The 27545-nt window shown below is 48.9% G+C and overlaps 1 protein-coding gene across 1 annotated transcript in view; it reads right to left on the bottom strand.

Moving 5' to 3' along the window:
* Positions 1-23646, bottom strand: part of LOC135915219 (NLR family CARD domain-containing protein 3-like) — a 30901-nt gene extending 7255 nt beyond the window's left edge. Inside the window, exons 1-3 of the mRNA XM_070529042.1 lie at positions 23528-23646; positions 13953-14132; positions 11541-11903 (exon numbers count right to left, since the gene is read on the bottom strand). Of these exons, the coding sequence (XP_070385143.1) occupies positions 11541-11903; positions 13953-14129 (540 nt within the window). The 5' untranslated portion in view covers positions 14130-14132; positions 23528-23646. The remainder of the gene's footprint in view (positions 1-11540; positions 11904-13952; positions 14133-23527) is intronic.
* Positions 23647-27545: the final 3899 nt, after the last annotated feature.

Below are 27545 nucleotides of genomic sequence, written 5' to 3'. Positions count from 1 at the left end.
GAACAAGGCGGCGATCAAACATGTAAGGGCAGCAGAGGGTGCTAAGACCCGGACATGCCGCCACTCGGAACTGAACCTGGCAACGTTACACACATGAACTCTCTCGAGTGAAGCTAATTAGAACGACTATTTGAAGAACTATCAGGCATTGTGTGGGATATCATTGACTTTAGTGAGGTTAGAAGAACTAGTGAGGCTTATAAAGTGGTTACTTATGGCCACGTCCTCTAGTATGGCGGACTCACAAATAAGAATCAATACGGAGTAGTATTCCTAATCTATAATGACATAGCGGGCAACCCTGACGAAGTTTACAGCTTTAATGAGGCGGTACCAGTAGTTGTAACAAAACTAAATAGGAGGTATAGAATAAAGGTAGTACAAGCCCAGGTTCCAACCTCTAGTCACCATGCTGATGAAATGGAACAGTTTTATGAGGGTGTTGAATTAGCGATGAGAATAGTGCAAACTGAATACACCGTAGTCATGGGCAATTTCAATGCAAGAGTGGCGAAAAAGCACGCTCGTGAACAAGCAATTGGCAACTACGGCATTGATATGGGAACACTAAAGAAGAAATGTTGGCAGAATTCGCGGAAATGAATCAACACCGAATAATGAACACCTAGTTTAGGAAGCGTAGCAACAGAATGTGGAACTGGAAAATCACTAATGGTGAAATAATAAATTAAATAGATTTCATACTTTCTGCCGATCCCAGCATAGGGCAGGATGTAGAAGTGTTAGGTGGGGTAAAGTGCAGAGATCATAGGTTAGTGAGGTCTAGGGTTCCACTCAATATGAATGGAGCGATTAAATTGGTCAAGAAGAAACAGGCCAAGCTGGAGGCAAAGGGTAAAAGCACAGGAATTTAGGCTGGTGCTTACAAACAAATATTCAGCCTTAGAACTGAGGGATGAAAATGACAGAGGTAATGAACGAAACCGTAACTAGACTGCCTTCAGAAGCAGCAGTGGAAGTAGGAGTTAAGGCACCAAGGTAGCCAGGAGGTAAGCTCTCGCAAGTAACGAAAGACCTCATAATGGAACGACAAAGAATGAAACTGTCCAACTCAAGAAATCAAATAAAATTCTCGCAACTCTCAAAACTAACCAACAAGAACAAAATAAGGAATATTCGATACTATAATGTGAGAAAGACTGAGGAAGTAGCAAAAAATGGACGCAGCCTCAAATCAGTGAGAAGGAAGCTTGGCATCGGGCAAACCAAGATGTATGGTTTGAAAGATAAAACAGGGTCATACCATCAGCAGTTTCGAAGATATAGTAAAGGCAGCAGAAGAATTCTACACTGACCTGAACAGTACCCAGAGCAGCCGCGATATCACCATTCGAAGTAGTAAAGAAGAGGTTACAGAGGCTCTTTCTACAACTATCGATGAAGTTAGAAGGGCCTTGCAAGACATGAAACGGGGAAAAGCTGCGGGACAAGATGGACTACCAGTCGATTTAATCAGAGGTGGAGTATACATAATGCTTGAAAAACTAGCGGCCCTTTATACGAACGGTCCATCGACTTCAAGTGTCCCAGAGAACTGGAAGAATAGGAACATTATTGTAACCCACAACAAGGGAAACGTTAAAGAATTGAAAAATTATTGGCCCATTAGCTTACTCCCAGTATTACATAAAATTTTTACCAAAATATTCTCCAATAGATTAAGGGAAACACTGGACTTTAGTCAACCAAGAGAACAGGTTTCCTTCAGGAAGGGATACTCAACAACGGATCACATTCCCGTCATCAATCAGGTAATCGATAAATCCGCAGAGCTTTCAGAGATAAGGATACGGGTTTGCATTAAGGAGAGGTAGCAACAGTCATAGAGGCATTATGTAATCTAGGAGTTCAGGAAGCTTACGTAAATACTTTGGAAAATATGTATGAAGATTCCACAGCTACCTTGATTCTCCACGAGAAAAGTAAAAAGATACCTATAAAGAAAGGAGTCAGACAAGGATACACATTCTCTCCAGTGCTATTCACTACATGCTTGGAAGAAGTATTCACGCTGTTAAATCGGAAGGCTCAGGAGTAAGGATCAACGGTGAATATCTCAGCAACCTTCGATTTGCAGATGACATAATCCTGTTCAGCAACACTGGGCATGAGTTGCAACAGATGATTGAGGACCTTAACAGAGAGAATATGAGACCAGGGTTGAAGAATAATATGCAGAAGACAAAGGTAATGATTAATAGCAGGGCAAGGAAACAAGAGTTCAGTATCGCCGGTAAGCCTTTAGAGTATGCGAAGGAGTACGTTTAACTAGGTCAATTACTAACAGGGAACTCTGGTAAGACGACGGAAATTTACAGAAGAATATTTCTGTATTTCTGTAGTTGGAGTGCCCATGGCAGACATTGTCAGATCCTGACTGGGAGCTTACCACTATCATTGAAAAGAAAGCTGTACATATAATGCATTCTAGCGGTGCTAACATATGGAGCAGAAACTTGGATATTGACAAAGAAGCTCGAGAACAAGTTAAGGACCACGCAAAGAACGATGCAACGAAGAATGTTAAGCGTAACATTAAGAGACGGGAAGAGAGCGGTGTGGATGAGAGAGCTAACGGGGATAACCGATATTCTTATTGGCATTAAGAGAAAAGAATGGAGCTCGGCAGGCCATGTAATGCGTAGGTTTGCTAACCGGTGGACCATTAATATTATAGTATGGTTGCCAAGATAAGAGATGCGCAGTCGAGGTCGGCATAAGTATAGGTGGGCTAATGAAGGTAGGAAATACGCAGACGCAAGTTGGAATCGGTTGGCGCAGGACAGGGGTAATAAGAGATCACAGGGAGAGGTCTTCGTCCCGCAGTGGACATAAAATAGGCTGAGGATGCTGATGCTGATAACTGGCACAGCAATCAAACCCTGATGCATTCGTTCACGGCTCTTTGTGCTCCCACAACTGCTATACCTTTCCACTGCACTCCATATTGTCACGTGCTAGTGCCTGAAGAAAGCAGCCATACTGAGAAAGACGAAACTAGCGTTTGATTGGGCGAACCTGTGCCCACAAAACAGGCTACACTTACAGCACAACGATAGCGGCAAACACGGTCGGCGATCATCGAAAATCTGATCAGCGGGTCAAGCGCGTCGGCTTTTATACAGCAGTCGTCGAATGTTCCAGACTAATCGGTGGGACCCGCATGCCTTCCACAAAGTTCTACACCATACGCGTCAGGCGATGAAATCAGATAACGCAAGGTTCGGCGACAACAGACAGCGGATAGAAGCATCGATAACTTTCCAGAAACTTCCGACATATGCAGGCGCGTCCAGCGCTGTGCGATAACACTTTTAGGCGGCGAAACGTGGTCACCCGATAAACATAAGTAAGCATAAAGTAAGTAAGCGATAAACATAAGTAAGCGATAAACATAAACATAAACGTAGGAATCCGTCCTTTTTCTTCACTAAAACAACTAGAGACGCCCACGGGCTTTTCGACGGCCGTATGATGTCGTCGCGGAGAATTTCGTCGACTTGTTGCCTAATTACCGTCACGTTCTCGCGTCAAAACTCGGTAAGGGCTGTGGCCGAGTGGTCGAACGCACTCTTCGATTATTATGCGATGCTTTGCGACTGGCGTTTCTCGAATCCTCGATGACATTGAAAAGCAGTCTTTGTATCGTCGAAGCAGACTTCTGAGCTGTTGCTGCTTAATCACGGGGAGGCTTCATTTATGTCGAAGTCTGGCTCGGGAACTACGGTCGTCGGAGTAGATGCGACAGAATCTGAGAGGACGAACGCATTGCTGGTTTCCAGAATTTCTTCAATGTATGCGATCGTCGTACCCTTGTTGATGTGCTTGAATCTTGGCTGACGTTTGTCAGCAACACTTTCGTGTTTCCTCCGTGCAGTCGAGCGATCCCTCTTGCGACGCAAATTTTACGGTCGAGCAGTAGACGTAGTTCGCCTTCGGTGACGCCTTCTACGTCAGTGGGCGTTTCGGTGCCGACAGCAATAACAATGCTGGAGCGAGGTGGGATGCTCACTTGATCTTCGAGCACACTCAAGGCGTGGTGACTACAAGGGCTCTCCGGCGGTATCGCGTGATCTTCCGACAGCGTTATTGACTTCGAATTCAGGTCAATGATTGCGCCGTGTTGGTTGAGCAAGTCCATGCCGAGAATGACGTCTCGTCAACACTGTTGCAGGATAACGAAGAGGGCAGGGTAAGTCCGGTCATGAATGGCAATTCTTGCCGTGCAGATTCCACTCGGCGTGATGAGGTGTCCTCCAGCGGTCCTAATTAACGGGCCTTCCCATGCAGTCTTAACTTTCTTCAACTGGGCTGCGATGGGTCCACTCATGACCGAGTAATCGGCCCCTGTGTCGACTAAGGCGGTGACTGCGTGGCCGTCGAGAAGCACGTCGAGATCGGTGGTTCTTTGCCTTGCGTTACAGTTAGGTCTTGGCGTCGGTTCACGGCTGTGTCGCGTTGACGTGTGGCTGGTATGGAAAATCATCAGGTCGTCTTTCATCGTCGTATTCTTTGCTTCCACACTTCGCCGGGACGCCGGCGTGTCGTTATGTCGTCGAGGTAGTTTCTTCGGCGTCTTAGTCGGCGGCGGAGGATCTTCGTCAGTTCGACGAACAGCAACCGCACCTCCATAGGTTGCTGCATTTAATTTTCCGGATAGGGGCTCGCAGACCGGCCCCGGGCTGGGCCAGTGTACGGATGGCGCTGCGGCGACAGGTAGCGGCCTGGTGACGGCAAACGGGGCGGTCGTCTTGAGTTCCACTGAGTGGCGGCTAGGTAATCGGCGATGTCACGTGGGCGCTCCCCAAGCTGTGGACGCGGCGCGTTGACGGCGAAGCCTCTCAGTCCCAAGTCGCGGTATGGGCATCGGCGGTACACATAGCCGGCTTCTCCGCAGTGATAGCAGAGCGGGATGTGGTCGGGGTCTCGCCAAATCTCCGTCTTCTTCACGTAGGTGGGCTGGGCGACGGGTGGGCGTGCTGTTGGCGGCGGCGGCGGACGGCGGCGTTGCGGGCTTACCCCTGGCGCGGTTGCAGAGGGGTGCCTTGACGGCGTGCGACGGCGGCGTAGGTCATCGCTTCCGGCTGGGCCTGCGGCGATTCTGATTGCACGTCAGGAACTCCAAGCGATCGGTGCAACTTTTTCACAATGTCGGCGATCGAGGCCACTTGAGGCTGCGACGAAGGCAAGACCTTGCGCAGTTCTTCTCGCACAATGGCCCCGATGGTCTTTCGCAGATCGTCCGTGGCCAGTGACTGAATTCCTGCGTAGTGAGTAGAGCTTGTACGGTGGTTGAATTGCCGGTTCCGCATTTCGAGTGTCTTCTCGATGCTGGTGGCCTCGTGAAGGAACTCTTCTACGGTCGTCGGTGGGCTTCGCATCGTTGCGCCGAAAAGTTCTTCCTTCACACCACGCATGAGAAGGCGGACTTTCTTCTCCTCGGGCATATATGGGTCGGTGGGTCGGAGCAGTCGCTTCATATCTTCCGTGAAGATGGCAACGTTCTCGTTAGGTTGCTGCACTCGGGCGTCCAGCATGGCTTCGGCCCTTTCCTTGAGCACGACGCTCGTAAAGGTGCGCAGGAAGCCGCTACGGAAGAGGTCCCATGTTGTCAAGGTCGACTCCCGGTTCTCAAACCACGTTCTGGCGGCATCTTCTAAGGCAAAGTATACATGCCGCAGCTTATCGTCGGAGTCCCCGTTGTTAAAAGTCGCGATTCATTCGTAGGTCTCCAGCCAGGATTCTGGGTCTTCAGTCGCTGCTCCATGGAAGGTCGGTGGGTCCCGAGGTTGTTGTAGGATAACGGGGGACGCTGGGGCAGCCATTGGGGTAGTTTTGACCACGATCTCCTTTATCGAGTCAGGTAGAAGTCCGTGCTCTGGGGGCAGTCCTTGCAGTCTGCGGCTAGCACGCTGGTCTTGGGCTATATTGGTTTACTCCTCGGGCTTCGGGCATCGATCGTGGCTTTCCGGGGGCGTTTGGTACAAGAACGCACTGGCACCTCCACCAGAGGTCACGTGGTAGTGACTGTGAAGAAAGCAGCCAAACTCAGAAATACGAGACTAGCGTTTTATTGGGCGAACCTGTGCCCACAAAACAGGCTACACTTATAGCACACCGATAGTGGCGAACGTGGTCGGCGATCGTCAAAAATCTAACCAGCGGGTCAAGCGCGTCGGCTTTTATATAGCAGTCGTCGAATGTTTCAGACTAATCGTTGGAACCTGCGTGCCTTTCACAAAGTTCTACGCCATACGCGTCAGGCGATGAAGTCAGATAACACAAGGTTCGGCGACAACAGACAGCGGATAGAAGCATCGATAAATTTCCAGAAACTTCGGATGTATGCAGGCGCGTCCAGCGCTGTGCGATAACATTTTTAGGCGGCCAAACGTGGTCACTCGATAAAGATAAGTACACGTGTCGATATCTTTTCTACAAAATTCATTCTGGTAAGTTGGCCTTGGAAGTATCTGGTGGTTGCTCAACAAAGAATGGCCGGTCTCGTCAAAAACTTCCCTTAATTTTCGTGCCATCCAAGTGTCGAGCGAAAACGTAAACGTGCGTTTTCTGGACTGCGTTTGCCGAGCCGTAAGGAGCAGGCTCCGATGGTTTACAATTCTCTCAAAATGTACTGTCGGCCAAAAAAAAAAAAAGATGGCTGAAGGCTTAGCTTGGTTAAGCCTGGAAGATTGCGAAAGTCCAGCGCCGTCACTTGGCCACGGGGGGGGGGGGGGGGGGGGGTTACACTCCCCGTTTACGGTGGCACAGGAAATTGGTGCCATCTCTGTAATGGGCTAACGCAAAAATCCGTTTCCCTTGCATGGCCACCTAGATCGTCGCGCCCACGCTCGCCGATCCCGGTGGCCAAGCCCTTCCCCCCGCTTAACTGCGCCCTCCTCTCCCCATGCCCTCTCTCGTAAAACCCTCGCAACTCCCTCACCTTCGACTGTCCACGCGCCCGCGCCGCCGTGCCGTCCCAGCCGGCCCGGCGGCTGCTTAGTCCGCTACGTAACGCTTTATTTTTGTTATCTACTGTCATCGAGATGCGTGCGCTGCTGTGCGTTGATCGACGTGGCTTGTTTCGTCAGTTATGTGGTCCTCGGTAGCTGTGTGCTTGTGCACCGCGACGTTTCACCCGTTTCACGACTCGTACCGCTTGTGCATCGTGCAGTGGTGCACGAATGCCTCATAAACAAGTCCTGCAAGGTTGTTCCGGGTGCCTAAAAGCAACAGGTGAGCGCTCAGACCCAAGGACATCAGAAGGCGCATGTGCACGAACACAGCCCTGTCCATTTGTGTGCTCCATGAGGCTCCGGACGTCGTTGCGCCTTGATTGTGCTACACTTGCCTCTTCCCGGTAGAGAAAGCTGACAAATAGGCGCTCCTCCTCATTGTCACCTGGTATGTGACTTGCGTTTATCTGTGCCAGGTCTCATTCTGCAACTTCAATAACTTACCCACCTTTCCATACCGCCCTCAGTGCTTTTTCTTTGTATCACGTTCTACAAACCTACTAACAGCTGAAAAATTACTGTTAGTGTTTGTGTACTATCTCAGTAACCCCCGATGGGAAAACCGCGCGAACAACCTTCATGTGTAGGCATGATACGCTTTTTTTTTCTTCTGGAAAGCATGAGCATTTCATGTGTCCTACATGCATATTTTTGCAGTTCGTGTTTATTATACAAAGGAGAGCCCAATAGGTACGACTTAGTGCCTTAAGTGACGTAATTTTATTGCTAAGCATTGCATTCGGGTAGAAGGAAAAGTAGTGTTGGCTTGTTTCACCTGGTCTTTGATTGAGGAATAAGCCTTTCTGCGAATGTTTTCTATGTGCTGCTGCAAAAGCCGACTACCTTATGTTCCCCTTGCAACGGTTACTGAAGTTGTGGCCAAGTGCAAAATAATGTGATAATGTGTGTTTCAGTTTTTAGTACAATGTTATTTTTTTCTGCCATGTTTTTTTTTTTCAATTTGTTCAGCAGTAATGAACATGTCACGCATTTCATATACTTTCGTGCAGATTTATAAGTAAGCTTTCTTTAGGTATGACTCTCAATCAAACAATGTTAGCATTTTATTCTATCTTTCAGGTATTTTGCGTGTCATTGTTTTTGCCATAACCAGTGAGTTTTTCCTTTTTATAGTTGTCATGAATATGTCATACGCGTCGTCCAATTTTGTGCAATATCTTAGTGCACATATCAGGAGCTCGTCTACATTTAGGTCTTGAGGACGTTATATAAAAATCTTGTTTTTTTATGTGTGTACATGAAACGGCCTTCGCATTTTCTAGCGCTTTCTTTTATTATTTCACCATCTGTGAACTTTTGTCTTTAGTACTCTTGTATACGCCATGCACCTTTAACTTTTGCTCATTTTTTGAGCGTGTATCACACCATGTTGTAAGAAAAATCTGTTTTCGGAAATGAAGTCATTAAAGCGAGACTAAGCATCTATTGTGTTGGAAGTGGAATTTTTGTCTATGTCCCGGCGCATGCTGGTATATGTATGGGCAAGACTGCGTGCGTGCCAACGCATAGCCCACGGCGCACCACGCGCCAGCTCGCAAGCAATGCCAATGCGCGGCCTACCACGCGCATTGTTTGCGACTGGCGCGCCGTAACAAGCGCGCTATAAAAAACAAACGCGCCGCTTGCGGGTAAAAACAAAAAAAAGTGAGTGGTGCGCGCGGCATGGGGGAAAGGGAGTGGAGTGGGTCAGCATAATAAAAACAAAAAGGAAAGGAAAACGTTTGGGAGAGGAGATGCCGCGCAGCTGCTGTTGCCATGACAACGTAAACAATCGTGTGCGCCGCCATTTTGCTTCTGCGTCGCCCATTGGTTAGGGCCGTAACTGAAGGGGACCTTGGCGCTAGCGTCGAAAGAGCGTCTGCTCGAAAACGGCCAATGGGAGCCATACGGAGTGTCCCTCCCGCTCCTGGCTTGGCCGCAGCAGATCGTTCCAGCCTCGCCTTGTACACATCATCCGACATAGCGCAAGGCAGCGCGCCGACCACTGCGAGGAGCCGAGCTGTAGCCCCATTTATCCTCCTAGCGTGACGTAACACCTACGAGCGCCCTCTGTCGGTAGCGCCGCAGCAGCGGCGCGCAAGGCTTCGCTTCCACCATCGATGCCGCGAGCCATGGGGCCCCGTCTCTCGGTCTGGCGTGACGTCACACATTCACGTGACACGCAGCTGTGTAAGAGGCGCCACTGGCGCCACGACCACGGATGGGCCGAAAGTGCGAGCACAGTATTGCTTTCGCAATCAAAGCAAACGGACCACAGCTCAAGTGGCCGGAGTGGCTTCGGGGCCACACCAGGGCGCTGCTATCGCGTTCCGCGCGCTGACACCGAGAGTGCCCCGAGTGACGCCAGTCTTCGCCCTCACTCTCAGGCGGGGTATCGTCACGCTTGATAAATTTCTAGTGCACAGTTTGGTTGCTCTGCTGCTGACGCCCGCGACGAAGGGGACCGTGCGTCGCCGGTAGTCCAGCACATGGCGCTGTCGCGCAGTAGAGGGCGGCCGCAGCGCATTAAAGCGCGGGACTCAGAAGGAAAGAAGACCCGTTCTGATTGTTGTTTTGCTTACGTTCACCTTGTGTTTCATATTAGTGCATGTCGCCGGCGTCCACCGCTGCTCCAGTTTAGGCTGCATAGCAGAAGTAGCTGCAACGGCGTTGATAGTGATGCGCGCTTTTTCATGCCAAGCTGATAAGTTACAGGCGCAAAGCTTTGCTGAGGACTCGGCTTTTCTGTCAAGATTACTTTTCCGGCAGTGTCTCCAGCAGTGGGTTTACTATTTACATGAGTGACGCCTCTGAAAACTGCTTTGGATAGGTACTACAAAGCGTGGGCCGTTATGAAACTTTACAAAAGTACGCCCAGGAAGGAATAATTGGGAAGACGAATCGGAGGAACTAGTTATTCTTGAAAGTTTATTCACGGAAACATTCCATGGCTTGAAGGGGTCCTCAGTGCGATGAAAAGTTGCCGTCGACCGCGATGACTTGGCTTACTCGCCTTGGCAGCGAGTCGTAGAGCGCCGCCGCTATAGCTTCGGACGTCCGCGCAGCGCTTCCTGCTATCTAACTTATTGCGCGGACGTGAAAGAGCGCGCGTCACCGTAGCCGCCGTTGCGGCTACTTGCTTTATGCTGCTTAAAATCGAGCAGCGGTGGAGGCCAGCGACATATACTAATATGCAACACAAGGTGAATATAAGAAAAACAACAATCACAACGGGTCTTCGTTCCTTCTCAGTGCCGCGCTTTGATGCGCTGCGGCCGCCCGCCACTGCACGACAGCGCCATGTGCTGGACTAGCGGCGACGCACGGTCCCCTTCATCGCGGCCGTCAGCAGCAGAGCAACCGCACGGTGCACTAGAAATTTATCAAGCATGACGAGGCCCCGCGTGAGAGTGAGTGCGGAGGCTGGAGTCACTCGGGTCACTCTCGTCGTCAGCGCGAGGAGCGCGATAGCAGCGCACCGGTGTGGGCCCGTAGCCGCTCCGGCCACTTGAGTCGTGGTCCGTTTACTTTTTGGCCGATAGTACATGCCCATTTTTTACAACATCCTTAAGTAGTACTTTCGTGCGCCTGAAAGCGTCGTGTCTCAGCTGTTATTTTCACTAGTTGGTTCTATAAGGAATTGGGTGTTGTGCTTGGAATCTGCTCAATAAGGTTGTGTCATTTCAGGAGCGTTATATTTTCTCCAGTAATTAGACCATCCAGTTAAAACACACGCGCCGACAAATACCGATTTATCTCCGCCATTGAAATTAGACATTGTAAAACACCGGTTCAAAGGCGACAGAAATAAACACTGAATAATTATCCCCGAATTCGAAGAAAAACGAATCACGAAACCACCGTGCACTATTTATCAGGGACGCAATAATGAGGGGTATCATCGAATTAATTTTGACAGCCTGAGTGTATTCAACGTGCGCCCGATGCATGGTACACGAACGTGTTTGCGTTCAACCCCGATCGGAATGCGGCCTCTACGGTCGGGAATATAACCCGCGATCAGCAGCGCGACGCCAACGCCACTTAGCTACAGCGGGGGTTCATTCGATACGTGTGGCACGAGCAGTTTGGTAAAATTGGCCCTTCAGACGCCCGTGGCCCATGGCCTAGCCAGCCAAGCAAGCGAGCCATAAGGCACCTGAATGATCAGCACATTTAGGACTCTGGTCTGACCGTAGTACACGCGGCCGAGAGGCTTCCTTGCATGATCGTCTCGCAAGAACGTCCTCACAGTTGGCCAAGAATGAATAGTCTGGAAACAAAAACTAGAATAATAAGCAGAAGTGAGCATAGAATCCTGAGGAGTGCTGGGAATGAAACGATGCAGCGACCTCTTGCTGAGAACCAGTCCGCCATAGCCACGACCCACCACGGCGGCGGCCTTATCAGCGCTGTGACACCATTGTGCCACGTGTAATGGTGACTAAACTATCGGTACGTTCCTCATGATGCCCGGACAAAGCATGCCTTTATAAAACTCACCCTGTCGAGGCTGACGTGCGTAAGCAGCTCCGTTTGGTCGAGCAACCGAACCAGAGGGCACACCTTGAACGGAATCTCGACTCCCTCGACGCCGGTCAGGCAGGCCGTGACGATCCGCTTGGAGAACGTGATCAGTTTCATGAACTGCACCGGGCGAAATCGTGCCAGCACTGACACGTTCAGGCGGACGCCCGAGAAACAGCGATGCTCGCGCAGAAACCACAATGTAGCCAGGAAGAGCACCGCAGCTCTTGGGTCGTACGGAGCCATGGGATCGTCATGGATCATGTTGAAGTCTAGGCTGCCTTCGCGCAGTTCGTCAAAGTCAATGCCGAAGGGGTTCAGGAGCTCGTTCAACTCTTCCTGCATCGCGCGCAACGGCAATAAAGTTCGTAAGAGCTGCTTCCTGAAACGAAATGAACTGGCTCGCTTCACGGCTTGAACTCGAACAAGGTGTGTCGGCATATGTAAAGTGTCGTATATGCACAGTCCTCATTGTCTTACCTGCCTTGTCCCTTAGCTACTCTGGGAGCTGTTCTATGCAGTAGCCTTGTGTCCTATTTATATGTGTGTGTGTTTTTATGTTATACAGTCGAACCCGACTATATCGAACCCGTTTACATCGAATTATTCCTTATATCAAACAATTTATGGACACGGTATAGTTACAATGAGTATATATAGCAAAAGTTATGCATACATCGAACAAAACTAATAGCGACTCCCGATATATCGAACGTCAAGCGGCGGAAAGTGCCCCCGGAAGTTGGCTTTCCCTCGCGGTGAAGGGAAAACCCGGCGGCGCGGCTCCATCCAACCGCTCCCCCTATGCGACCGCGCTACCTCGGAGCCGCCGACACCTCCCTACAAAAAATGATCCTGGCCCGCCCGCCTGCAGCGCTTGCCCAGACAGCCAATCAGAGGCTCTTGTGCCCTCGTCATGCAAGTTGGCGAAAGTGCGAGTTGTCTCGCTGCTTATCTGATTCATTGTGTGCGCCTTCTCCCGCAGTGTTGCCGTGATGAAGCGTCAGAATTCGCCTTTCGTCGTGAAGCTCGAAATCATAAACCGGGTCGAATGCGGTGACAAGTCGGATGTCTCTGCAACGTACAAGATTCCGAGGTGCACTCTCGGCACGATCTTGAAGGGGGAAATTAGGGCTAAAGCGGCCTAACTCGCGACCCGGTGCTCGTAGTGCCCGTGGCGCCCGACGCGTATGCACGGCCGTGTACGAGTGGTTCATCCAAAATAGCTTCAGCCGTACCGACTTCCGCGTGCTCGGTGATGACTGTAAATTCTGATTAATGCGACGAAGCCGTTGTCGTTGTTGCCGAGGTTTGGAGCCAGCTGTCAGAATTTCCGGAAGCTGTTGACGAATCAACGGTGCGCGAGTTAGTGAGCGCAAATGATGGTGTCGCGACCACGGTAGAGCCCGGAAACGAAGACTACATTGCCGACATCGTGCCGAGCACAACTGAAAATGGGCACAACGAGGAAAGCAACGACCGTCTTTGGCCCACATCCTCCGAAGTGCGCTCGCACTAGTCCGGTGCTTCTGTGCGAAAGCGGAATGTTGCGGCCTCAGCTGCTCCGACTCCTTAGACAATGTGGGGAAGTGCGTGCCTCGCATGCAGCGAAATTGCCCAAGCAGAAGAAAATGCAGGACTGTTTCGTGCGAAACGAAGCTAGTTTCATCAATAAAGTGATTTTATAAATGGTATGTGCATTTATGACATCCAATTATTTAGCAGGCTTATATCGAATTATGCTCTGTATCGAACTGATAGGCGTTTTTTTGCGAGTTCGATATAGCCGGGTTCGACTGTATATATATATATATATATATATATATATATATATATATATATATAAACGAGAAGAAAGGGGGTTAACCGAGGGTCCCGGTTTTATTAGTCATATCATACGAAGCCAACAAACATTGACACCAAGGACAACATAGGGGAAATTACTTGTGCTTGATAAATGAAAATAAAGAAATTAAGAATTAATGGAAATTAAAGTGGATGAAAATAAACAACTTGCTGCGGTGGGAACCGAACCCACAGCCTTCGCATTTCCTTCGCATATATATATATATATATATATATATATATATATATATATATATATATATATATATATATATATATATATATATATAATTTAAAATTTATAATATTTATATTCTTGATACGTGTGTAATATTCCTTTACTCACTGGCCTGCACAGACAACGAGCAGAAGAACGTCATCTGCTGTCTCAGGGGCAGAAGGCACTGAGAAAAGCGTCTGTGTGGTTACCTTAACGTAAATTGCAAACACTAAACCCCTGGGGTTGTAGCCAGTGTGAGCTGTGTGTGATGCGCACGCTTCACTTTTCTGCGTGGACGTGGTTGAAGTGACGGAATGAGTTACCGCATGAGTCAACATCCAGCAGCGGGCACCTCCTTCGTTTCGCTGCGTACATGGGTCAAGCAGAAAAGGCACTTTCAGTACATCTCGGGCGACAAAGGCGGCCCTCTCGAGCAACTCGAGGTCGTCCTCGAACTGATCTTCGGCAAACTTCCAGAACCTGACTACCTGCACGTCCATGACCTGGAAAGTGTCAGAGATATTGGAGCAACATGGTGGCTAGAGCCTAAAACACCAGCAACGTTTAGAGCCTAATCCAAGAGCAGAATTATCCAGCACGAAATTATTAGTCGGTCGAAGTTTCCCGTGAGATTATCCAGGTATGTGATGCGTTCTTATCTCTGTCTCAGTGATTCCCAGCGTCACACAGAGAAGAAAATGTGGGCACAAATTGTCAAAGATGACTGCCCAAGTATGCGAATAGCTGATACGCCTCATGTATTAGGCGTGTGCTGCGGCAGCGCTCTTCTCTCGCACTTCCCTCTCGACACACTCCGCCATCTGGAGGCGCCGGTGTTATGCACGCGCATACCCTGTGGCACATGGACATTGAGCCAAGTTGCCGTCAAAGAGGTTCATTCAAGGGGGACACATACCCATGCGAACGGAATAGATCTTAGACTGCACAACCTTCGGCATCATGTATTTGGTGGCGTAGCTGCGCAGCCGGAAAGACAACTGCTCTGACAATGCCACGAATGCTATTCCCATTTACATAAAACCCACGAGTTTGGTCCCCAAACACAGATCTACATGTGGTATGGATATAGTACCACACGCAGGGCTTTTGTCAGTTGGAATCGATTAGTCGAATGAGTTAGACGTCGCGAAGGAACAACCCTTGAGTCATGTGCTCACTGCTCAACCCTGATTTTTTAACGTGCCCCTAATTGTAACTGCGAGAGTGTTTTTGCATTCCACCCCCATCGAAACGCTGCCGTCGAGGCGGGGGTATCGAACTCGCTACCTCGTGCAGAACACCATATCTAGTCACTGAACCACTGCTGTGGAGTGGCAGGGACCGTGAAGATTCTATTGAATTAGAAAAAGCATGGAGGGCCTTTGAATAAAGGAGGGCGTGTTTCATTCAACTTAAGCGAGAGTAACAGTAGGAGACATTTAACTTGAATCCACGCTCTTCCAATCAGCCACAGGCGTAAAAGCTTGTCTCGGCAAGAACATGAAATACAAATAATGCAAGCATGTTGTATTTTCAGTGATGGAAGCGGCACTTGGTCTTTTGAAGCAGCTTTCAGGGCAGGAAAATCGCAGTTTGGAGCATAAATTTATGCTTCCGGAGCAGAAATATTTACTGTTTGGAGCAAGAAAAGAATGCTTTCGAGCACTAATTTACTATTCTGGAGCAAAGAGAAGCTCTGTATAGGTTAGTACTTTCTGAAACATTGCATGCATTATTTCTTATACTAAGATGCAAGTATTATACATACCTGCATCTTACACTTATTGCATTGCATGCAATAAGAATGAACTGGAACTCCTGTTCCATTTTATTCTTATTGCATAAGAAGATGAGGATAAGCGCCTACTTATTCCTAAAATACAGCTAATTCAGCATTCCAATAAAGACTTTAACCATTTAAAAGTGCGTAATAGCCACCAGCGGTTCAGCCAACCGTCAGCGCCGGGCACGGTCTCTCAGCACGAGCGGCGTTCTTCGAGAACAGTGCTAAAGAGATTGACCCACTAGAAAGCGCTGGAGTGAATGGCCCACTATAGTGTTCCTCTTCTTCGCTACAATTACCCTCGGGTACGAAAAGGGAGCCGTCCGGCAAGCTGACACCTGCTGACTACGAGTGGATGATAGTACGGCTTCAGGCGTTTGACGTTGACAATGTCTCGTCCACGACGGCGCATGTCCGAACGCAGTTCAATGGGTTCGATCACGTAGTTAAGGGGGGATGCGCGCTCAATGATAGAGTATGGGCCTTCATACTTGGTCAAATTTGAAGAGAGCCCAGGTGCAGCGGAGGGAATGGAAAGCCAGACATGCGCTCCGAGATGGAAGGTCGGTTCAGAGGTGGTGTCACCGCGAGTGCTCTTCTGGCGCTCGTGGTCATTGGAGGTAAAGGCCCGTATGAGAGCGTGGCACTCGTTAGCATGTCTTGCCGTGGCAGAAATGGGTGCACATTCAAATGCACCAGCCGGCATGGTAGGATTGGATCGATGGTGTGCGACAGGTGCCTACCGTACAGTAAGAAAAGGGGTGAAAATCCGGGTGGTGCTCCGAGTAGCGGTGTTCTACGCATAGGTAACGAATGGCAGAATGACGTCGCAATTTGTGTGGTCGGAGGCGACGTATATTGCAAGCATGTTGCCGAGCGTACGGTTCAGGCGTTCTGTGAGATCAATGGTTTGAGGACGGCACGCTGTAGTTGTGCGATGAACAACGTGGACCTATTTAAGAATGGCTTCATCTACTTTGAATAGGATGACACGTCCGCGATCGCTGAGCAGTTCCTCAGGTGGTTCATGACGCAGGATGAATCGATGAAACAAGAAGGAGGCAACAACGCGCGCTGTAGCTTCTGGGAGGGCGGCAGTTTCGGCGTATCGCATGAGGTTGTCAACCGCCACAATATGGCCCAGCGGCTTCCAGTCTATGTCAGGGGAAGGGGCCCATACAAATTGACGCTGACGCGTCAAAATGGCCAGGTAGGACAAGTTAAATGTTGCAGAGAGGCTGGCGAGAGGAGGAGTGGGGATTTTCGGCGCTGACAATTGGGGGAAGAGTGAACGAACTTCTGAACGTAGCTGTATACATGCCACGCAAGAAGTACCGCTTTCGAAAGCTGTGATCAGTTTTAAATATGCCCGAGTGTGCACACAGCGGACCGGCGTAGAAAGGTGCGCATATGTTGGAACGGAGACTGCGAGGTACTACTAGTAGCCACTGGTGCCCGTCGGGATTATAATTGCGTCGTTGAAGCAGGTTGTTGCGAATGGCGAAATGGTGGGCTTGACGACGCAACATGCGAGTGGATAGTGGTGCTGATGAAGCAGAAAGCATGTCTATAAGAAAGGTAATCCAATTGTCCTTGCGCTGCTCAGAGGCAATGGTGGCGAAGTCGAGCGAAGAAACTGCAAAGTTGGATAGCGAGCTGCAGGCATTGTCATCAGAGAAGGGAAAGCGCAAATGGGCGTCGACGTCAGAATGCTGGCGTCCGCTGCGGTACAGCACGCGGATATCGTAGTCCTGCCGCCGAAGTACCCATAGGGCAAGATGGCCTGAGGAATATTTCAAGGATGACAGCAAACAGTGCATGGTGGTCCGTGACTACATGAAATGGACGGCCTTACAAATTAGGCCAGAACTTGGTGAGAGCCCAGTTGATGGCTACGCATTCTGTTTCTGTCACAGCGTAATGGGACTCAGCTTTCGTAAGCGTACGGCTTGCATAACCCGCGACAAATACAAGAAACCCCTGTTTGCGCTGGGTAAGAACAGCGCCGAAGCCAACATCGCTGGTACCTTTGTGCACCTTGGAAGGGGCTGTCCGGTCATAATGGCGCAAAATTGGCGGAGACGTTAGCAAATGACGGAACCTTGTGAAGGCCTCGTCGCACTCACACTACAAAGTGAGGGGCCCGTTGCTTCTATGTAGCTTCGTCAGGGGCTATATAATTCGGCGAAACTGCGAATGAAGCGTCTGAAGTAGGAACCCAGACCGATGAAACTGCGCAATTCTTTCAATGACGTTGGCTTAGGCAATTCGGCAACGGACCGAAGTTTGGCTGGATCGGAGAGAATTCCATCCTTGAATAGGACGCAACCTAAAATTGTCAACTGCCGAGCAGCAAATCGGCATTTCTTGAGGTTTAGTTGTAGCCCCACGTTTGTTAAACACGAAAACAGACGGGAGCTGTCGAAGGCGCGCGGTGACGTCAGGAGCAATAACAATGTCGTCAAGACCGCACAAGCCCGTGTGCCACTTCAAGCCCAGCAGAACTTTGCCCATCATGTGCTCAAACGTTGCGGGCGCAATACAATGTCAAAAGGCATTACGTAAAATTAGTATAAGCCGACGGGTGTGACAGAAGCTGTCTTCAGCCGATCTGCGTCTGCCATGGGTACTTGCCAATACTCTGAGCGCAAATATATAGATGAAAAGAATTCTGCGCCTTGTAGACTGTCAATAGCGTGCGCTATGCGCGGGAGAGGGTAGACGCCCTTGTAAGTGAGGTTGTTGAGGCCGCGGCAGCGACAAAAAACCGCACAGAACCATTTCTCTTCGTAACTAGGACGACAGGGGATGCCCATGGACTGATGGAAGGTCGTATCACCTCGCGGCGAAGCATGTCGTCGACTTGTTCGCTGATTACATGGCGTTCTGCAGGAGAGAAACTTTACCTACGTTGGCTCAATGGTGGCTGCGGGTCATTATCGATGCGATGTGTAACAGTTGGCGTCCGGCCCAGGGAATATTGCCTTACGTCGAAAGAAGAACGAAATTCTTCTAGAAGGCACAAAAGTTAAGATTGCTGGACCAGTGTAAGGGCATCGGCAATAGAAGAACCGAACACATCACTGGGCGATAGGTAAGACGTAGAAACAGCACTGAGCGCACTGGAATTAGCACAGTAAATGTTACTGGGCACGCACATAACTTGCACGTCTTCTGTCACTTCTATATTGCCAAGACGTTCCCCTCGAAGCAGCAACACGGGGTATGGGAACGGATTGCAAACGAAAATGGTGATGTAGCACTGTGTGATGTCCACTGTCTCAAAAGGCAGCAGCAGACGTTTCTGAGTGAGAAAGTGGTCACATGGAGACAGTAGTGCAACAGCATCTGAGATTGCGCTGCAGGACATGGGCACGTAGCTTTGGCATAGAGTGGTGATGTCTGTCATGGACTGAGGATTCTTGGCAAGTACCATGTTGAAAGCATCGTCTTCTATCCCTTTGAAGACACCTATGATTTTGTAGATCTCCGATATCGCCGCATTGACTTTCTTTTGCACAAGTTGAGTATATGTTCAATGTAGCTGGTAAATTATGCACCCGGATGCGTGGCACACCAGAGCACGGGACCGAATGAGGAGGCGCTTGCTGGGATGGAGTAGGTGGCGTTTGCTGGGATGCATCTTCAGACATAATTGAGCGTTCGGTACGGGATCCTAGTTCCAGGGTTGACGTTGTAGGCCGAAGCAACCTACACCCCTTGTAAAGGTGTTTATTAGACACCAGCGGTTGGACCCACTGTCTGCGCAGGGCACGGAGTGTGAGCACGAGAAGCGTTCCCCGAGTACAGCGCTGGAGAGCTTGACTCACCAGAAAGCGCTGGAGAGGATGTCCCACTATAGTGCTCCTCTTCTTCACTACAATAAATAATTTATTTTCATTTCAAAGTATTGAGCCACCTGCAGTGTAATATACATGTTCACGTACGTACGCAGGCAGCACGGTCACAGCTACATAAATTACAGCCTGTATGTCATCAAAGCCCCTATACGTGTTAATGAATTTCCGTGCGCGAAATAAAATGTACAGTTGGTACAGAGTTGGAGTGATTGGATGGCCGAGGTCAACAGCTAAGATTGCATCGCTGTAGGGCCAGTACCTCGCCGGTCCTATATCACCCAGCCCAGGCGATCGCTTCTATTGGCACTCATGGCGACACAGAAATGCGATACAATTTGTTTTTCACATGAAGCAATACTTAATAAAAGAGCAGTTGATGAACTATGTGAGTGTTTCGTAATGCAGCACCTAGAGCTAAACCACTGGCATGATCGCCACAATGACCCGATGGCGTTTCGTCTCACAAACGGAAAGCAAACGCCTATCAGTGAATCCGCTCGGGTGGCTTGCCTGCACTACGTTTCGTTTGCTATTCACACCGCCAAGAGAGAAAAACAGTTCATTTAAGTCCATGGTAATCATGTTGTCAAAAGTAAGCGCACTTTGACGAGCTGCGGCCAGATCGCAGGCACCGTCGATAGTAATTATTGCGGCGGTCAGCGAGACAGGCCGACAGTCTCGTTCGGCCGTATTTCGATGGGAGTGAAATGCAAGAACCTTGATTGGCTGCACGTCAAAGAAGGCCAGGTAGTCAAAATTATGCTGGAGCTCCACATTACCGCACGCCTCATATTCAAATCGTGGCTTCGGCACTCCCCCCCTTCCACCCCCATTCACCGCCTCGGCAAGCCGGGGCGGTGAATGGGGGCTGAACCTACGCGGCACTACGGGTCCAAGAATACTAGGGTGGCCTCGATGCGCTCCCCCCCCCCCCCCCCCTCGCCGCCCCCCTAGAATACTATACAATATATCGACGATCACTTCCGTTTGCAAACACCGTTAGGTCTATATGATGTAGCTGTGATGGAAAGCGCGTGAGGGTGAGTCGCCAAGAAGGGAGGCTTGAATGGCGGCGCCTTCTCTCGCGCGCAGAATATGTATTTCCAATTCGAAGGAGGTGCGGGTCGGCGCAGGCCTGGCGCAATACCTGCCATAGACGGCAATTTTGCACATGCTGTAGCAGGACTTCCTTTACGGCACAGTTTGGCGGAATTGGCGCAGCACTTCCATCACTGTAATGTTTTGTAAAGATGTACATAAATTGAAAATCTCGAACTAACTATCCTGACGAAATAATACGTCGAGACGGTTGCTAATAATTATGATAGGATACATCACCTTTTCAAGCACACGCATAAAGTGGCCCGGGTATTCACGTGAACGCACGCAACCGCGCCGCGTTTGCGTACGACGTTTTATTGCGATAGCAATTATATGGACACTCAATAGGCACATTTTTGCCGTCGGCGTCGCTGTGGAAGTGATGTTCCGTATGAAGTCCAAGGGGGATAACACCGTCGCCGTGCGCCTAATACTGTATGTGCGAGTGAAAGCGTGCAAGGAAGCTGACGATCACGACTCAATCTCGCACGCACAAGGGGGGAAAGCTGGAAAGAAGCACGCCGTCTTCCGTCGCGCGCTACGTTCCGGGGCAGGGAAGGGAGGGGGGGGGGGGCGGCGTTGTACTGCGTATTCCGCGGCCGCGCAGACGACATCTTGAAACCGATCTGCGTTGCGGGCAGAGTCTAGGTGCTTCTACGGCTTATACCTTCGTGCATTCTGCGTTCTCGCCGCTGTGTTTGCGTTGGAGCGATACACAGCACGAAGGTCACTTCGCTCGCTACTCCGCGGCGGAGTATAGGTGCACCGACGACTCGTACCTTTGCGCGTGCTGCATTCTCAACGGTCATTTTGCGTTGAAGCGATAGGTCACTTTGCGCGCTGCTGCTGACACGCTTCCTCATGCCAGCGTTTTTACAGTGAGTGTCTGTGCTCATCGAGTGTGATGTGTTCATGTATCACCCTGACACCATGGTTCTCAATTTATTTACTAAGCGAATGTTTGCAACTACATACGGCTACTAAAACTACTATCCTACTTTGTACAGCTGTCTATTACTTTGCTGTGGCAAGCTAAGCTTCGCCTTCCGTGAGAAACTTCAACTTTTTACATTGGTGTTTCGGCGCCTAATGCAGGAATCTACACGGACGCTCACATCAGTTTATAACTTATGAGGTGCGCACGTGCTTCAGCTTTTATAGCAACGAGAAAATGGTTGACGCACAACGACGCTACCATGTTGCATGAGTGCTTTGGAGCTTCCTGCTATTAGCGTTTCAGTTGGCCATTTAGCCTTGTGACCTGTATTGAAGCTTCTACGTATCATCGCAGTTTAAGTTTGCTGCGAGGGGAATGAATCAGCACGCTTTCGAAAAGGATAGTGTCAATGAGAGGCTGACTGGGGTACAATTTATCAATGAAGCTTGCTTTCTACGCGTACTTTGCCTAAAAAAATTAACAAAGTGGTAGGGAGGGGAACGCAAGTGAGATATACGAAGGAATGTTTGCGAAACAAACAAACTGCGTGTAAACCGTATATGCTTAACGGTACCTCTTTCCTATCAGTGACAGGAATGCGCCCGTCAATTTTTAAAGCAGCTGTTCAGGTGAAAATCAACATCAGTGCCTATTTAATGGAAAGCTTCTGCACAGAAATGGCTTGTTGCAGTCCATATTTAAGGAAGCATTTTGCTTGACGGAGTATAAACGTTGCACCTCAAGAAAATTCGATATTTGATAAAAAATGTCCCGACAGTTTTACCCAGCGTTGAAGATGAAGCGAAAGCCTTACATTTAGGAAAATTTGAGGCTGAAAATGCAGGAGAGATTAAGTCTAACGTGTACCAGAACGACCACGCCAACCTTGTCGCTTCAAGGACTGCTAGTGTTATGGCTGGGTGGCTACAAGCAGAGGTCGTCGTCACAGCGTAAAACAGAGTGCACATGCATATGTTCAAACATTCAACGCACAGATGCATACGCGCAAAAAGTACGCTAACGGGTTAGCGCACTTTGCATCCGGATAAAAAATCAGTTTTTATTCTCCCTGTAGACGGAAATCTATTAGCGTTTCGGCCATAGTAAAGAGGCAAACGCTATTCAGTCCTTCACGAAAAATGAGTTGAAAGCTGATCGTGTTAAGACAAGTATAACACGGTAGATTTCCTAGAGCAGCTTTCGGGTAGCAAAACGCAAAACTATCTTAACGATTGACTTCAGCACCCGAAAGCTACTGCTTGCGCTGGTGACGTCGTAATGCCTGGATACGGATTATTATCGGCCACCTAGGGTTCTTCAGCGTGAAATCTCGGTGTGAAGGCTTTTATGCGTTCCGGCGTTATTTAAGTTCTAAGGCGCGGTCAGTAATCGAATTGCTAACGTCGTATTACAACACCGCGGATTACTTTCTAAAGTTACTTGCTGAAAGGGCACATTGAGGATCGCGTAAAAGTGGGCTATTTGCTGTTCCTTCATCAAGTTGTGCGCTGAATGCAACTAGCAACCACGATATGCAACACCAGAAAAGGACGACCGAGCGGAAACCAAGGCGACATTGAGCTTAGTAGCGCAACGCCACAGCCACTGGGCTTGCGTGGCGAGTCGGCCCGCGCTGTGTCGCTTGGTATTCTCCGTACACACTTTCCACTGCTGGCGTTAAAACAAAAGGAAGCTCTCGGGGTTTGCGTGCCAAAACCACGATACAATTAGGAGGCACGCCGTAGCGGGTGTATCCGGTTTAATTGCGACCACCTGGAGTTCTTGAACTTTCGCCCAATGTACGGTGAACGGGCGTTCTTGCATTTCGCACCCCATCGGAATGCGGCAGCCATGCTTGGGATTTGTTCTCGCGCGCTCTCAGGCTTAGCAGCGCAACGGCAAAGCCACTGCGCCACCACAGCGGGTGTGTTGGCGTTTCATCTGCCCTCGCAGGTACTCAGCGTATTACACGTAGGAGCGGCACGCATAATGGCTACCAAGCTCCTTATTTGCCCGAGAACCGAAGCTTATCTCTCAGCAGACAGGTCGCTGTCGATTTCGAGGTTATTTCTCAGATATGGCGGTCGTCGGGGTCCCAATGGCCAAGATTCGATTTATTTAGCTGGATACAAAGAGCTTCGGGTAGCGGAGCTGTATAACTGGCTCCAGAGAACCAGCTCAAAGGCAGGAGAAGTCGTAGCAGGTGACAGCACTTACGTTTAGCGACGTCAGGAGCCGGTGGCTGGGTCCAGTTGCGTCCCCGCGTGCAGAAGGCAGTGCTAAGCCGCTGCGGCACGTTGCACGTTCTGGGAACAGCGTCCACGCCAGCAATGGCGCTGCAGTAGCAAATTGTGCTGCGCATTTACCGACACGGGCGGCAATTTCGTTGAAAAATAAAAAAAGAGGAAGATAATAATGCCTACGTCCAGGTTCATCATTTTAGTTCAATAAACTATCATCCAACATTAAAAAAAAAACAACCGACAAGGAGCGCTTCGTAATGTTACTAATACGGAGCCTTATAAAGAGACGGTCGCAAGCAGAACCAAGCCGAGTCCTCATTTGTGTGGTTTTGGCTCTGCTTTCGCCACGCGCAGCTTTAGGCCTCCCTTTCTTCGTCGTCGTTTAATAGGAAGCTTTAGCTCGGGTGCTCCTATCTAAATACATGTAAAAGGAGAATTCGTTTTTCTAGGCAACCACTGCACCCAATTTGACGGGGTTTGCTGCATTTAAAAGAAAAACTTAAATCTAGCGACTGTTGGTTTCTAATTTTCGATTTAGGTCGTCAATTTTTGACAAAAATTTGGCGAAAATCGCAAATTTTCAGAAAACGAAACTATCAAGTGTACAACTCCGTAACTCAGCAAGAAAAAATGATATCGCAATCCTGTGAATTGTACCTGATAGCACATCTAAAGCGGAAAAAATTGATATGTTACACATGAACCTGAAAAAATATAATAATATGTAATTACAACTTTTGCAGAACCCTTGTAAACAATGTAACAAATTCACGTAAGATGTAAAATGACATTAAATTTGTCCGCTTTGAATGGTCTAATGGATGCCGTTTACAGAATCGCGATATCTGTTCTTGATGCAGAGCTATTAGTTTGTAAACTTCATGCTTCTATTTTTTTCAAATTTCTGAATTTTTGAAAATTTTCTAACAAAATTCAAGCCCTAAATCAAAATTCTGCTTCCAACAGTCACTAGAATTTATCTTACTCTCTGAAATGCAACAAATTTCATCAAAATTGTTCCAAGGGTTATCTCAGAAAAACGTTTTTACGTTTTTACATGTATTTGAATAGGCCGCGTCGGAGTTGGGCCCGAGCTTTAGCTCGAGTGCTCCTATCTAAATACATGTAAAAGGAGAATTCGTTTTTCTCGGCAACCACTGCACCAACTTTGATGAGGTTTGTTGCATTTAAAAGACAAATTTAAAATCTAGTGACTGTTGGTTTCAAATTTTTGAGTTAGGTCGTCAATTCTTTATTAAAAATTGGCAAATATCAAAGATTTCCAAAAACCGAAACTATCAAGTTTACAACTTCGTAAATCAACCACTAAATATGGTAATACAATTCTGTGAATTGCATCTAATAGTACATGTAAAGCGGACAAAATTGATATGTTACACATGAATATAAAAAAAGTTTAATCATAGGGAAATACAACTTTTGCAAAACCGTTCTAACCAACGTAACAAATTTACGTAAGATGTAAAATGACATATTGAATTTGTCCGCTTTGAATGATCTAATGGATGCCGTTTACAGAACAGGAATATCAGTTCTTGACGCAGAGCTATGAAGTTGTAAACTTCGTGCTTTTATTTTTTTCAAACGGTCAAATATTTGAAAATCGTTTTAAGAAAATTCAAGCCCTAAACCGAAATTCCGCTTCAAACACTCACTAGAATTTATCTTACTCTCTCAAATGCAACAAATTTCATCAAAATCGGTCCAGGAGTTATCTCATAAAAACGTTTTTGCGTTTTACATGTATTTGAATGGGCCGCGTTGGTGTTGGGCCCGAGCTAAAGCTTCCTCTTAAATCAGAACTGTGGTAGGCCTCATTTACTCACCATTTTCGTGCTGCGAGGAAAGCATGCGTGAGAAAGAATTGCGAAGCAATTGCAACAGCGAAGCTTTGCAACTGCGAAGCAAAAGTTGCAGGCCACTACGGAGAACCAAATGTGACCAAATACGGAGATTATATCGAGGTGAGATGACACGTTGATGGTTTGAAGCTTGAGTTTTATTCGTGGAGGCTTTAGTGCACCATTTCTATTCCTTCAGTAGAAACGCCGCTGCTGCATTAAAAATTTATTTTAGTGAGCATCAACAAGCCCTTTTGACACGCTAATGGCTCGGATAATGTTTTTCTATTGGCGGAGATTATGTGTTTTTAATTGCGTGAGGAAGGGTAAATTATTGGGGAAAAACTAATCTACAATGACTATCCTACGCGAATGTGCGAAACGCGTCACGTTTGAGACGTGCAATGCACCCGAGCTGCTCTCTCGCGCTTCTCTCTTGCAGATGTTGTATATGACTCCCTCCCTAATGGCAGCAACATACGGTAATTGTATTTACTTCGAACACCTTGCGACAACTAGCGTTGCCACTGCGAAGTACGCGCGAAGTCCTTTGCCTGCAGTCTCAGATGGCGTGGCATCCGAGGCTGCACCGGTGACGCGTACTGCACCGTGCACTGCAGCAGGCTCCTCTCTCGCGCGCTTCTCCTCTCTTCGCACTTCTCACATGAATGTCACTGGAACCTCCAGTGACTTTAAGTTCCAGTGAGTTTATCCCCTGCGTCCACGCTGCGGCAACTAGCGGCGCACCCGAGAAGTCCGCGCATGGCCTCAGAGAGGCGTGGTGCGCGCCGGTGCATGCGAACACCGACACATAATGGGCTCCTCACCTGGTCTGGCCATTTCGAGCTGACAAGCGCAGTGCATACAATGCGTGCTAGCCATCGCGTCTGCTGGGCATTACATCGCCGCGCGCCGCGGAAGAAGCTCGAATTTCAAACAAAACGCCGTTTGCCCTACCCCTCGCGGGCGCCGGCCTGGAGCTCCACCACTGGAAAAGCTGGCGCCACCGTCGGCGTGACGTGCTAGGAGGGATCACGTGGACATAGCGGCCGCGTCGGCTGCTTCGGGCGCGCCGACGCGAGCTGAAAACGAGTTCAATTCCCTCGTACGCTGTGGTCCTCATTTAGTGGCGAAATTTTCCCGCTTCGAGTGTCTCTTTTACAACGCTTGAAAGCACTACAATAGGTAGTGGCTGCCTTTGAAGGCGCGCAGCATGGTAGGCCACTGCTCGGTGCCGCAGGGCCGGACGCACGTAACGGAGGCCGGTGTCAGCCTTACTCACACGTAGCCGCAGGACAAGAAGCTGCGTGAAGCTTGGCTCGCGAAACATGAAACCGGCAAACAGTCATCAGCTACAACTCGGGTATGCAGCAAGCACAGACGCGAGGAAGATTTCTGCTACGGCACCCGGTCTGCGATGTTCTGAAAACGCGCACTGAGACGCTCGCCCGAGAGCGCTGCCCGACTAATGTCATGGCGGTTTGGCCTATGAACTTGTCGATGCTATAGATGCTGGCAAGTTCAGTGGAGTGGAAAGGCAGCGGTAAGCAGCAGATTTAAAAAAAAGCATGGCATATGGTCATGTTTGTGTTATGAAATAATGCACTGGATTACAAAAAAGGAGCAGCGGGAAATTGCACGCTGAGAACACCGATAAACATACAGTGCGACGCAACTCGAGAAATAATGTTGAAAGGTCAAAGAATTTAGAAGAAAAAAAAAAGATTGAATCATCGCGACGGCACATCACAGGCGTGGAAGTCTCTACAATGAAATTATTTTTGAACAGCTCTGATAGCGCCCACGCAACAATGGTTGCTTGTACACTGTCAAATGCTCATATTGTGCGGCCTAAAGCTCATGGCACGGTGCGAAAGCGCGCGCGCGGAGAACGCGAAACAGTGCGCGGACAAGCATGCGGACGCGCAGTCGGTTGCTGCGAATCTGCGCGATCGCTGCATTGAAGCTTCGTTCTATTACGCTCCATTTAGTTATACAACACTATAAGAACATATTTCACATACTTTGCTCTCAGCGTTTACCTACCTTTCACTCAAGAAGCTGGTTCGGGAGACTCCATCGCGGCGACCGTGCGCAGTGGCGTTCAGTGTACGTATTCGGTAAAGAGAT

The sequence above is a fragment of the Dermacentor albipictus genome, unplaced genomic scaffold, assembly GCF_038994185.2.
Source record: "Dermacentor albipictus isolate Rhodes 1998 colony unplaced genomic scaffold, USDA_Dalb.pri_finalv2 scaffold_17, whole genome shotgun sequence".
NCBI lineage: Eukaryota > Metazoa > Arthropoda > Arachnida > Ixodida > Ixodidae > Dermacentor > Dermacentor albipictus.
This window is presented reverse-complemented; position numbering and strand designations above follow the sequence as displayed.